Source organism: Simochromis diagramma, unplaced genomic scaffold (assembly GCF_900408965.1).
Source record: "Simochromis diagramma unplaced genomic scaffold, fSimDia1.1 OVJJ01000501.1, whole genome shotgun sequence".
NCBI lineage: Eukaryota > Metazoa > Chordata > Actinopteri > Cichliformes > Cichlidae > Simochromis > Simochromis diagramma.
The window spans coordinates 5259271-5273565 of NW_024387320.1; the positions used below are offsets into that span (position 1 = coordinate 5259271).

General features: G+C 43.7%; 1 protein-coding gene across 4 annotated transcripts in view; it reads left to right on the top strand.

Annotated features, from left to right (window-relative positions):
• Nucleotides 1-283: 283 nt before the first annotated feature.
• The window catches only part of klf12b (Kruppel-like factor 12b), a 39066-nt gene continuing 25054 nt past the window's right edge, over nucleotides 284-14295 (top strand). For 2 of the 4 annotated variants that reach the window (XM_040005810.1, XM_040005812.1), the window contains exon 1: nucleotides 413-679. Coding sequence is in view for 1 of the 4 variants with exons in the window: in XM_040005809.1 (XP_039861743.1) it covers nucleotides 12853-12928 (76 nt within the window). In the remaining 3 variants the exon portion in view is untranslated. The other 2 variants (XM_040005811.1, XM_040005809.1) reach the window with 2 other exon arrangements.

A 14295-nucleotide genomic window follows, 5' to 3' on the forward strand; every position in this document is an offset into this window, starting at 1 on the left:
CCACATCGGTTCACTTGTATTTATAATTACTGTATCCGTGGGTGTAATTACTAGACGCGCGTGTAAAAACTTTGTCCTTTTAATTATCACAACCCAAACTGATGCATTGCGAATAAAACAAGTTGAACTAATGCACTGTTACCCCCTTCGTTTCCGTCCCCTTTAAACGGGGAGGTGCTCCGGTGCTCACCCCAGCCCAGGACTCTCCGCTGCGCTCCGGGAGGTGTGCACTGGAGGGAGTTTGGACTGGTTTAGAGCGGACGCGTCGGAAACCTCCCCTGAGGGGCCCCATGTAATTCGATGCATGCTGTTAAAGCTTAGAGTATATTGTCTTCCCTTTTGCTTATGAAGCCTCCACCCACCGGCCCACCCTACATTTAGCGGATCATGTGACTCGGGGTAAGTCATTTGCAAGTACAACAGTTCTCTGTGCGCTCTCATTCATTTCCTGAGAACTGCCTGAGCCGAGCAGCTGAGAGGCAGAAGGGGAGGGAGCTGCTCACTCACATACACTCACTCACACTCACACACATTATCGCACACACACTCACTCACACACATACACACGTACATACGCGCAGAGTGAGAGGAGAGAAGAGGAGAGGAGGAGACGAGACAGAGAGGACTGTAGAAAGGAAAACAGTCTCCTAGTCTCCACGGCTCTGCAGCTTCTGACAAGGTCTGTGCAATTTTCTTGTCCTGTTCCTCTGCTGGCTGCTGCTATGTGCTTCATTTGTTACGTTGCTGGGCTTTGTGCTTGTGTTCAATGCGTTTCGTCCAGCTGTCATTGCTCTGTCAAAGCAAATGACAACTCAGATCACCTATAGTATTGTGTTTGGTGTTTGACAGTAGAGAAGGTAGTGGGGGGGGGGGAGACAAGAGATCCCGCATGTAGCTGACTGGACAACTCTTTATTGTCAGTGTCAATTAATAAGCTGTCATAAAAGAGGCCAAAAAAAAAAGAGAGCTGATTTTTATATACTCGGGACAACCGGGGACATGGGCAGCATCCACACTTTTGCAGCGCAGGCACCTCCTGTGTTTCAAGTCTCTTATCTCTCACAAGTCCAATGCAACTTCAAACATATCTGCTTATCAGTGAAGGAGTGTTGTAGAATAACACTGACTGAATGTCTTAGTGGGGGATGTGAGTGTGACTGCGCTGCAAAAACTCTCGGCACTTCTCAGTGGAAAAAAAAGTTTGCTGCTTGTCAGAGTTTCGTGCATGTCTTAAGAGAGTTGTGTGCGTGTGGGTGTGCATTTGTGTGCAGCGTTATGGTGTGTGTGTGTGTCTGTGTGTGAAAGAGAGAGACGGGCTTGTTTGTCTACTGTAGCAGCTTAGAAACAGAGGAACGAGGCTGTTAGGAATGGGTTAAACATTAGGAGGGTTGGATAGCGGAGGAAGGACACTCGGGTGTGTGTATATATGAGTGTGTGTGTGTGTGTGTGTGGGAGTGTTGCAGGGGTGGTGTCTTGGATGTCATCGCCAGCGCTCTCACTTCCAGGGTAATAGTCATTGGTATTGATGGGTGGCTGTCACAGGGGCAGAGAGCCACCAGGCTGGAGAGAGTGGCCGGGGGCTGGCCCTTGGCTGTTATTTTCAATTACAGGGGACCAGGGCAGAGCTGACAGCAAAGGCATTTGTACATCCAGAGAGGGGGGAGGACGAGGAGGAGGAGGGGGGAGTATGTGTGTGGAGAGAGTGGGAGGGAAGGAGAGAGAAAGGTGGTGGTGGGGATGGGGGTGGTAGAGACTCTGGCCTCTGCTCCTGGGTTTGATGTGGAAACTAAGCACTGACCTGTGTGACTTTACCCTAGCGATGTGGAGAGGCCCTACCTTGCCTTTAACTATGCGTCAGCCCTAGGGTATTTGTATGTGTTTATAAGTGGGGTCTCTCTCTCTGTCCATCTATATATATATATATATATATATATATATATATATATATATATATATATATATATATATATATATATCTGAAAGAAAGAGGAAGGGAAGGTGTGGGCATATATATGTGTGTGTGGATGTGTGAGGATGAGACCCCCTGCAGCTCTGCAGCTCCTTGGTGTTGAGCGAGGGAGATTAGTGCCCATTTAAAGTATCGCTTAAATCCATGTACAATAAGGCCTTCTGCCTGTGCACGAATAAGCAGGCTGATATCACACATGTAGAGCAGACTTTCGACACTGTGTGTAAACGGCAAAGAATCACATTAGATGCCTGAAAGTGTCTCATTACAGCACACAAACATCTGCACGTCTTGATCATCCAAATCACGTAAGTCTGCAATGTCACGGATCTGAAGGCTTATTTGTGATAACAGTATTTATGATCTGGAAAGAAATTTGAAAATAAACTCTTTAAGGTTAATTACTGTAGCACTGAACCACATCTGTGGTCAGAGTGCCATTGTAAGCGCTAGATAATGTAGCTATAATTAGGGGGTTCAGTGTATGTATGAACAGGTCTTCAACAGAAAGTCTTTAAGCTGGATCATCCCTGAGGCAATGGCCACAATAACTGGTTAACATTTTAAAATGCATAACTTTTGCTGTGTCTTTACCCAGCGTTCACAGTACGCCTGGATTATGAAGCAGTGTAGAAAATTCAAGCACTGTGTTTTAGTGTGGACTGAGGAAAACAGAGACTTTGCAGTCCAGGTCCCGAAGTCTCCATCACATGCCCACTTTGCTGTTGATGCTAGAAGCCTTTGTACATTCTGTATTTGATCATGCTACTGCTGCCTGCATGTAAGGGAAGCCTGCACACAGTGCATGTGATATATTGTCTTAATCAAGATCATCTTCTTGCTGAAACACAGTCAGAGCCTGTATTTCTGTAAAAATGACTTCATTGACTGCAAAAGTATTAACTTCACTGACAACACTACTCACTTCAGTGTAGCATATAATAATGCGGTGAACTGAGAACAGTTCAAATGAACTGTAGTACATTTGGATGATAACAGAAGAGTTAAATGACCTGTCTGAATGTTTATCATGTAAAGGTCACTTTACATGATAAACAGGTCAGTGTTCCTTGTGACTTAATCCAGACATTCAGATAGCAGTAACAAAAAAAAAAAGAAGAAAAAGAAATGTTGACCAGTTAGTGTATATATTTTTAATGTTTACCCACGTCCACTAAAGCAACATGCAACCTGCACTAGCTGGTTTGACAGCAGTATCGAAAGGATGTTGCTGTTTGTGGCTTACTGTGAGGATGTATGTTTAGCTAGAAAAAATGAGTGGGTTAGTAAAAGGTCATGGTTTGGGTTCAAAATGACTGTTTAGCACTTTTGCGTCACAGCAAGAAAGTTTGGGCTTGAACCTGTCGGTGTCCTTTCTGTCTCGATCTTGCGTATTCTGTCTGTGACTTCATGGGTTTTCTCCAGATGCTCTGTATCTTCCCACAGTCCAAAAAGATGCTTGATATAAGTGTTGATTTCAAAGTCGGTTGTACAGGTGAGCGTGAGTGTGAAAGGCTGTTCGGGTCTTTTTGTTAGACCTTTGATGGACTGGAGACCCCAGCAGGCAAAAAGCAAGGACTGTAATTCTGTCCAGTCTATGATCTGGAGACCCCCTGGTTCTCCATGAAACTAGCTGGAAAAATGATTACAGTGGATATATTGGTGTCTCTTCAATGCCCTGTTTATAGTAATAACTAAGAGTTCAAGAACAATGATGGCAGTGGCTGTCCGTTAAAAAACTGGGAACTGACACTTGTCTTCGGTGTTCAAATTTACTTTAATCATCCATCCACCCATCGCTGTATATACTTTTTTTCATCTTTGACATTTGCTTCTGAAGGACAGCAAGCATAACTCTTGCAACTTGCAGAATGCTCTGAAAATTTACTTATTTTGTTTTGGGGTGTTTCCTTATTTTTTTATTTTCTAGTTTTTTGCTTGAAGCATCAGGTTTTCCCACAAATAGACTTTACATAGACATCGGCAGGCTGTACAGATATTTTAATGTCTCATGACTCATTTTAGCATTTTTGTGATACTTATCGTCTGTCTGAAAGGACGATATACATCATTATTGTGCAAGTGGACAATCATCTCGCTCTTATTTTAAAGGTTCAGTTGTTACTAACCACCTAGCCCCATCCTTCCTGTGTCATGCTTTGCTGGTTTACTGCTGTGCTGGCAAAATTATTCAGCTGCTTTGCTCTCATCCCGGGCATCATCTTGGATGGCAGCTGCCCATATTGGTGTGGGGAGATCTGGAGATCCACTGTAAGTTGGAGAGCCACTTTTACTGAGACCTGCAGTATTTGGAGACTGCTGCATGTGTCACTACTACAGTTGGAGCCCATCCAACTGTGGTAGGTGAAAGAAACACTGGAGAGGCAGCTGATTAAAATGCTCAACATGTCAGGTTAAATATTTGCATTTATAAATGGTATTCTTTAGCATACCTGTGCCTGCTTTTGAGTGCACCCAACCCCTGAAACCCACCGCTGCTGTCACAAATAGAATGCAAATCTTGAGAGCACACCGACTATGCCAACATTGACATGAACGATTTGATGTCTCACACGTCTTGCTGTTTTCCTCCACAACTGTATAAAGCTGGTGCTGCCAATCTGATTCCTTCAGTAGCTCAACCCCCACCCCAAGACATGGTCCAAAGGCTTACGATAAGGATCAGTACAGGTGGGGGGGACTCAATTAAAAAGCCAATCACCAACGGATAGACTCTATCTGTCCATCAACACCGCTCTGCCCAGGATATTTAATTGCTCCGCAGGATTCCCCCCTTTAAAGGCAACCTCTGTCAGCCACGTATCAGGACGCACAAATTGGCTGCTTGTTGACAGATCAAATCTTTCAGGAAGATGTGCTTTGCTCTGGTTTGTTCATGCTAACAACACATAGGCTCAAATTTGTATTTAAGAAGATGAAATTTCCTGCATTAGGGCTAATAAACTGGGTTAACTGCTGCCATATTGACTGACTGCTCATTGATCCAAGTGGGTGTTATGGAGTGTATCAGCACTGATTGCAGATAGACTGCAGCGCACTATATGGCTGGATTAATGTGGGTCTCTACTGTAATCCAAGGCCAGGGTGAGAGGAAAATTAGAGAGGTTAGAGTATGGACCCAATATATAACATACAGATCCAGTTTCCGAAAATTGCTTCTCATCTCTCGAGCTCTCAATCCAGGATATGTTGGCACCTTCTTACATCAAACTATCATGTGAGCCAAAAAAGAAAACGCAAAAGCTGATTCAATTAAAGGAAAGAGAAAGGAATCGTTGTGTCGCTTCGTCGTTCATCCAGCGGTGGCTGTCGTGAACTTACTGTGAGCGACATTAAAAAACAAAAAGAAATATTTGTAGGTGATGTTAGTGAGCTGAAGTCCCTATACTGGTATTTCATAATCCTAGAAATGACAAAATGTTCTTTCCCTTTGCACATTCTCTTGTGGATTCAACCTTCGACCCGAGTGTCCAGCCCCCGTTTGTTTACCAAATTAAGTTAAGGGTGTACACAGAGTGCAAGAGCATGTGTGTTTAGTGAGCAGAAAGAGAGGGGTGAGAGAGAGAGAGGGAGAGAGAAAGCACGGAAAGTATTGTGCAACAGCCAGGGACTCTGAGGTTGATAGTATAACTAGTGAAGAAAAAAAATCAGAAGGCTCTACAATCTAACATGAAAGATTCCAGCTTGTCCAAGATCATTTTAAGCATTGTTAACCTCATCCCTGGTTGTATACTTATAAGGAGTCTCCTATTGTTAAAGCTATCGTGGGGAACCAAGTTTTTATTTTGATAGAGCAAAAAACGTATTAAGACAGGCAGATTTTTTCAAATGATGTCTGACCGGTGTATTGATCCAAGTTTTTTTTTTCTTTTTTCCTTTTGAGTAATGACACAATCGCTAGAGCAGCACACTCACTGCTTACTGGAAGTGACTCATGTTGCAGAGCTTGCCCCCAGACTCTGATTTGAGGTCGCTCGACATGTTTCCATGGCTAGGATAGAAAGGTATGTCAGTGGAAGGCCCGTCTATAGGCGATGACGTTTCCTCTTTCAAACTAGCGTGCGATTGATTTTAGCCAAATATGGCTGGTTAAAGGAGGAGAGAAGAAAAGGAAGGAAGCCAAGAAAGAAGGATGGGAGAGTATTCAAAGTCAGCATTTTCAGTCTGTTTTGGATCATTTCTGAGACTTTCCCCTTCACAGAATCTTTTGGGAGTTGCTTCTCTCTATCCTCCATGCAGATGGTTTCTACAGACCTGTGTAAGGATGCTGCGTGGATCACTGTGAACTTTGTTTCCAGTTGTACTGTAGGTCAACTGTTAGGAAAGGAAATTATGTAAACAGCATGTGGAATCCATTTGGAGGGCTGTGGCATTTCTACACAGCTGAATTTAGGCTCCTACTACAGGCCATAGCTCTACTCAATTAGCTGCTTCAGCCAGGTATCAACATGGCACAGCGTCGGCTTAAAAAGAGAGGAGCAGTAATCGAAGTGAAGGCGTGAGTAGATGAGTAATAGAGGTAAACACAGCTGCTGGCTTTTATTGAGTGTTATTGGAGAGCTGGAATGGGTCAAACCAAGGGGAAAAACTCGGTGAGCGAAAATAGCTGCGCGCATTTGATGTAATAAGTGTCAGTGTGTTGGAATGTTTTGCTTGGTCCGTTATTGTCAATTTCCATGTGCTGTGCGTTGGGGTGGATTTGGTTGTGTCAGCACAAAGTAGGGTTAGATAGTCGCGACACTTTGTGAAGCTGCATCAGGAGGACTCTGCAAAGGCTATTAAAAAAAAGCCACGAGAAAATTGCCCGTGCGCTCGCATATATGCCTGCATGCAGGCCGCTGTTTGGATGTAAGAGATGGCGAGTGAGAAAAAAGGGCAAAGGAAGACAAGTGAAAAAAAAAAAAAGAGTGTGTGTTTCACTGTTTGAGATGATATTATTTCTACATGAGTTGTTTACAGTAGATACAGTAGTAGATGAGTCACTGTATTGGTGCCTTGGCATGCTTGCATTGTACAGTTATTGTACAACATCTAGGTCGATCTTTTTGAGAGTGCACGTGTACTGTGATGCATTCGGAAGACAGGCCATTGTGAGCAGTATGTACACAGTGCATATGTTGGGGGAAGGGGAATCACATTCAGACATACATGTTGGAACACAACTACACACACATACGCTACCAGAGCCTAGGAGATAAGAGACAGTAGCCTACACAAAGAATTCGCCATTAGGGTCGAGTGTGCTGGCATCCCTTCGGGCAGGTGAGAGTGGGTGGGGGTGGTAAACATGTGGGTGGTTAGTGGTGGTAGAGTTGATGGAAAGGATTTTTTTTGTTGCTTTTTTGTGAGGGTACTGAACTAATCCATTAGTTCAGTGTGGGAAATTAGAGCAGGGTTTCACCCTTACACTCATTTTCAACATGTTGAAAGCAGCTATAACTTCTTCACGAGCGCTGAGAAATGGCAAAATACCACAAGGTTCACTTGCTTAACACCTTTACAACACTGTGAGAACGCTTTATATTTCCCTTCTATGGCGGCCTCCCACTGTAAAGTATCAATAAAAATATATTCACCGGTTTTTCATTTTTTATTCATGGTGAATGCTGTACAGAAATGTGCCCGCGATGCTGTTCGGTCTTTTCGAGATGATTAGTAAGTACCGCAGTGTGGTCACCTCAACCAAGGACCTGTGAACTGAAAGTAAATAAGAGACTGGTACAGAGGCACCGAGTGCATCTTATATTGATCCACTGCAGTCAACCAGCCTCACAGTATCTCACTCTCGTGTACAGTTTAGCCGTATGGTGGTATAAACATACACAGAATATTAGAGTATCTTCCTGAAAGGCTAAGCCAAGTGCTCCACACGTTTACCCTGGTTTGCTTGGCTCCACCTCCCCCTCCTTTGGTACAAGTGAGGTTTTTGTGTCAGAGGCTATTTTAGATGCACAGCCACTGACCGTGCTGCATTTACTGAGGTGAGTGAGTGTGTATGCATGTGTACGGTGTTTCTGAGAGGTCAGCGGATTATGCTGAAGCAAGAAGACCTCATAGTAAACTATCTCTTCAGGAGCTGTTTTGTGGTGTCTATTTGTGGTTTCCTTAGCACCGAACTCGATCCAGCTTTCATACTGAACATTTAACTTATTCTTTCTCACGATTTCATCAAAATGACCTTCAATTGGACATAAATAGTCTAGAATGGTGTCACAAATTGCTTTGACTTGGGAGTCGGAGCTTGCTTGAGTAATGCCACCTCACTTTAGCGCTGTCACGGTCACAGCTTGTTTAGCTGTTTCTCTGCTGCATTTGAGGCACATGATGCAAGAGGATGTCAGACTCTTCTGTTTACCTCTCTCTGGAGCAATGTGGAGGAGTGTGTGTGTATTTGTGCACGGCTTGTGTGTGCATACACTGTAGGTGTGTGTGGGTGGCTGTTTGTGTTGAATGGGCATCCATATTCTTCTTTCATGGGCAGAGCTGCAGAGTTTATGTGCATGCGTGTCTGCCTCTGAATCTAAGATAAATATGGTTCACGGTGGGTGCAGGCAGAGGTCACGAGGTTTGTGAGTGTCTGCGAGCCAGATTGTAGATCAGAAAAGGGGCTCAGGAAGTCAGATTTATAAGAAGTGCATTTGAGACACAGACAGAGACACAGACAAACCAGACAGCGACCGACTCTTCTTTTCGTTTTGAGTGTTTCCTCTCAGAATAAACAGCTTCTTCATTTCCCACAGTTTCACAAGACCTAGAAGGGACGGAGGTGGTAATGGTGGAGGTGGGGATCTTTCACAATGAAAAAAGTCACTGAAAAAAAAAAAGATAAAAGATTTCCCTTTTGCCCTGTTGTAACCATATTTTGACCATTTGACTCATTAAACAAGTGGCACTAGGGAAATATCTGGCTAAAGTGTTATTACTTGTGCAACTTGCTTTGGTCTGTCGACTCTTTGGTTTAATTTGATAAGTTTCACTTGATTAAATAAAGCATGTGTCAGTGCCGGTCTGCGACATCTTCTCATTACCTTGAGGAAATTTTATTGTGAACCGCAGATTTGTTATTGTAACCACACTCATAACTGACTTGCTGTATGTCGTGGTCGTTACAAATTATTCTGCCTGTGTGCGTGTGTGCTGGTGAAGGCAGCGTACTTGAGCTGCATCCGGCGACCTCATCCCCCTCATCATGACAGGATTACTGACACAGGATCCCCCTGCCCCTGGCAGAAATAGCAAGGACCCAAGGGCAATTCACCAGAATATGGGAACTTCCGTGGGCCTTACTAGTGTGTGACTCTGTGTCTGTGTGTTGTTTGTGTATTTACATGGGCATCCACTCTATAAATGGAGCCGGTTTCCTCTCAGGTGCTGAGCTGCCTGGCTCAGGGAGGAACACTATGAGTTCACTGCTCTGTGGCTCTCTCTCACACACGGCAGTGTTTCCATCATTTCAGACGTCATTACACTGATTTCTAATAATTTAATTTGAAGTCTTCAAATGATTTATATCACGGGTACTGCTGTTGCTTCTTTAACTTTACACCGCACAAAGTCGCCAGAGTGCAGGTTTTTCTTTTTAATTTAATTTGGAACACGACGACTTTTATGGGGAATTTCAAATTGGAGCTTTTCTTGAAGCTGGGTGCAACCATTATGACACTTGGATCAATGAAATCAATACTCATCCTTTGCTAGGCGCATTCAACCTGTTCACATGCTTTGGGTGTCTATCTCTGGAGCTGTCTCAGGCTACTCTGTATTTGATTTTCCACACATCCGTCCATCCAACCATCCAAAATCCAATTCAGTGTTTTGTGGGGGCTGGACCCTATCCAAGGTGCCATAGGGCGAGAGGCAGGGTGCACCCTGGACCCAATTTGTCACATGGCTTTATTTGGTATTCGGTTTTATGAAATTTTTTTTTAATACACATCATTTTTTTTGATAGGCAGCATCTCAGTGATATCGTTTTTACTCTTAATTTCAAGAATAATCATACAAGGATTAGCCATTAGGTGACACCTCTGTAATCGCTCTGTTTTGTTGCTGCTGACAACCTTAATGTGCCCATTTACCTTTTATTTCTAAAATCATTATGTATTCATCCTGTCTCTGAGTTTTTCCTTTAAATTGATAAGGAGCTGATAAGTTCCCCAAGTTTCACAATATGTGCCAGAAATAAATCATCCAACACATGATGAGTGTGTTCTGTCTATTAATAACTGTGTACATAAAGCAAGCTGTGTTTTTCCTCTGTGGAACTGATTTATTCGAAGAGGAAATGGGCGGGGTGTTTTGAGGTAAAAGGCATCAGTTGAGTGCATCTTTGAGGGGGTTTTAACCCTAAAGGGAACTTTCCCCTCCCCTCTCTCTCTCTTTTTTAAAAAGGGTAGGGTGTATAAGCTGTAGTTTATTGCCATTGTGCTTGTCTGCAGTCGGAGAAGTCCACGCTTTTATGAGCAAGGAGGTAGTAGCTCTCTGCTCTCTTGAGCCCCGTTCAAAAATGTCCCAGAAGCATCCAAAAGACTTCACTAGCTGCTCCGGCCAAGGAAAATACGTCTTCTGAAATGGAAATTCTGAGACCATTCACAGAGTGCCAGGAATGATTTAAAAAAAAAAAAAAAACATGTCCAAAACAGTACATCCAGGCGTGAACCCTAAACACACATACATACCTTGGACAATCAACAAACACTATCAACACTGACGGTGTTTCTCTTTTCCTGTCTGGTGAAGGGATTTTATTTAGATAGGAAGTACCTTAATCTCATTTTCATGAGAGACCTTAAAGGGGAACTCTGCTAATTTCAAACATCAACTCATCGTATTGAAAACAGTTATTTGCCTTATTTGTTTGTAATCTTTATGTCCCTTCTGTGGCTCTGAAGGGAGTTTTTTTCATATCTATCAACATAATCGGTTTTTCAAACATGATGGAACATTGACGCTGCGAAATCCATTCTTTAAAATGGTTTGCGCTGCGCACCACTGGTTTGTTACTGCGCCGATGGCTTGTTGGCATGCTGGCCAAAGCAACGATGTGGCTCACCCGCAGCGCGCTGAGAGTTCAACTAATTTGAACTTTGACCGCTGCGCACTGTGACAAACAGCGGCAGACTACCAATCAGGAGCACGGGAACATTTTCCGGTGGCTTCAGGGTCATTTTGGTCATCAACAGCTATATTGTAGCAAGCAGGAACGAGTTGACTGCCCCCCACTCCCAGCAAAAATCAATGCATCAGGCGTCACTATGTCATTGCTAGAAAGCACGCTTTTTTTTGCGGTCTTTTACAGTCGCCAGCAGGCACAGAAGGCAATATAGAGGATAAGCTGATGCTGTGTGTCTGAATCCCTTAAACTCCACTTAATTCCCACAAAAATTATCATTTGACATCCTGGAGAAAACCCAGGTTCCAAGTAGACATGTCAGTTGTATGTTTTACCAGCCATGCAGTTTGTTGTCAGATATGAATATGAGTTAACACAGCTAAGATTTTCTTTATATACATTCCCCAAATAGCTCTATGGATTTATCTGACTTCTCAGCATCATATCTGGTGTCACTGACGCCTGTGCTGCTGTTCTTCCTTTGAGAGTGCTTGGGTTTTCCATCTATGCATGTGGAAGAACATGGGATTGAGGTGTGCTCTTCAAGGCTTTTGCTGGGGAGGCCTGAGAGCAGAGCCAAGCTGCCAAGTATAACTTAGTCATCTGCAAATGGAAATAAGAAGTTCTCTGACTAAAGTGGTCCTGTTTGAATTGCATTATTTATGTGGTGTTTAGCTTTGTAGGGCACCACTGACCGGGTTGGGTTTAAGATTCAAATGTTGGGCCCTTGACCGCATAAAATGCCATAATTTTCCTGGGCGCAGTTACTCTTCGAGTACTAACTCAGCAAGGAACTATGCACATAGCTCTCAAGACCAGAATTAGTTCAACAAGATGAGGTCATGCACAGATGCAGCTTAACATGAAGCAGGCTGAGATTGAAAATCAGCTGTGATTCGGCTGATCCGTCTACTCTGCTAGCAAAAAAAAATCAGTAGCGTTTATGTCCCAGTGTCTGCAAAAGTATCACTCATCCAAAGCTCTTTGTCTAGCAAGTTTTTTCCCCTCATTTCACCTTCTTTATTGAGAAATTGCTACAGTATTTCTTTACTAGTTTTCAAAAACCTCTGTGCACTGGCTGACTTGAAAGAGAGGAAGTGCTGCAGTGTGCAAGTGAGCTAACAGTCGTAGGTTGGTTATCAGGCCAATGTGTCACATTGGGGTGTCCAGGAGCACAGAACAGGGAAGTGAGCTGCAGCGAAGAGACCAGCAACAGACAGCCTGGGCAAAACACAGGAAATGCTTATTTCGCATCAACTACAGCTCTGTCCCTTTTATCCATAGCGCTAGTTAAGCATTTGTTTACATTTTTAAATGCATTTCTTGCTTTGCTTTCTTGCTCTCCCTTTTTTCTTTCTCTCCTCCCTTTGGTAGAGGACTGGATGGGAGGGGGGGTCTGTTGGCATTCTTGCACCGTGTGCTTTGCGCTCGACCGGGCCTTGGCTCATGTCCATATCCCCTCTCTCCCTTCTCTGATTCCCTCCCTTCCTTCTCCCCGCTAAACAACCCCCTCCAACCCCTTCAACTCCCCGTGATTGCTTTCCTAACCACTGCTTTTGCCAGTAACTCTGCGCTCTTCAACCCCCCCCCCCCGCCATCTCTTCCTTAGCTATCACCTTCCTGAATCCATCCTCATGTAACCCCCCCATCCCCTCCCCCCAATTATTCATTACCCCTTCCCTTCCTCTCACCCTTTTCCATCCCTCTTCCATCCCAGCCCGTGGCAGCAGGTCCAGCCTCTGTGACACAGATGCACCCAGTTGCTCTGGGCGTTCGACATGGGAACAAAGCATTGGCGGGGCCCGTCTGTTGCAGTGTGTTAAAGGGTGTGTGGCATTTGTGTGTGTGTGTGTGTGTGTGCTAGTATGTCCACATGAGAGGAAAAAGATGAGAAGGGAAGCAAAGATGGTGCACACAGCCAGATACTAAATCTGGTTTCATTAGCTTGTTTAAGCCCCAACTTTTACTTGAACAACAAAAAAATTAGAAATGTTTTTCCGTGCTCTGAGAGTGAACACCCAGAGACAGTATCAAGCACTTGCACAAAGTCACAGTGTTGTTCACCACCAACCGACATACATCTTTTTTTTTTAATATAATTTTTTTTAGCCAGTCAAGTACTTCCTTGTTAAACTCCATTAATTAACACTGAACAGTTCATAAATAAAATTATTTGATTCACAGTGTTGGCAGCGTGCTAGTAGCACAGGTGTAAAGCTAAAAGACAAGAGTAAGCCACAGAGCTGTTTCTGGCACAGTGGTTTTTAATTTGATATGCTTTCCTTTTGATTTTTTTTGATTCTGTATGCAGTGAGGAAATGTGCATGTATAATAAACGAGCGCATGAGGTCAACATTTGGTCTCACAATGTCTGATGTTTTCTAGAGAAGTTTGTCTATTCTAATTTTTAACACTTTTTTTTAAGGCAGCCCGCAAGCTTCTTGCTGTTGCCTCAGTGAGTACACAGTCAATAGCCGTCAACAGGGAACTGGGAGATGGTGAACCTCAGGTCACGGATGTTGATGTGCAGTCGGAGTTTCACTTCATTCACTTAAACGCATTAACAGGCACGCAAATAAATTCAAACAATAAAACAAAGACAGCAGAAAACTCACAAATAGGTATACTTGGAGTATTTCTTCTGCTAGAACTGACATCAATCTTCACCTGCTCCCTTTACCTGCTTTTTTTTTTACCGAGGGATTGTGGTGGGGACAGGAGGGCTTGTAGGAGGGAGAAATGAGATGCCTCAACACTCCACTGCCCTCCTCTCTCCATCCAACTCCCCCACACACCTGGGATGGCCATTTCATTTCAGAGAGCAGCAAATGGAAAGGTGATCTTAATCTACCCTGTTTCCTTCTAACCCCCTCCCTCCTCTCTCCATCTCCCACACACAGTGCCTCATACCGCTGATGGACAGTGCACTGCTGGTTGCCTGAGCCTGCTGCCAGCAGAGCAAATTTAGTGATACTGGATAGGCATTGGTTTATCACCACCAACAAATTCTTTTCAGTTTCAACTCAGTCTTTGTTCTTATCTTTAATCTTTTTGATTTTTTTTTTTTTTGATCTTCAAGCACTAGCTGTTAGAAACAATTCTTTTGTGGGAACGAAAGCGATTGAAATTTGACTTCAGTCAAAGGAGTGCGACACGAACTCCTCAACACCCCTCAGTTATCTCATTACTCAGT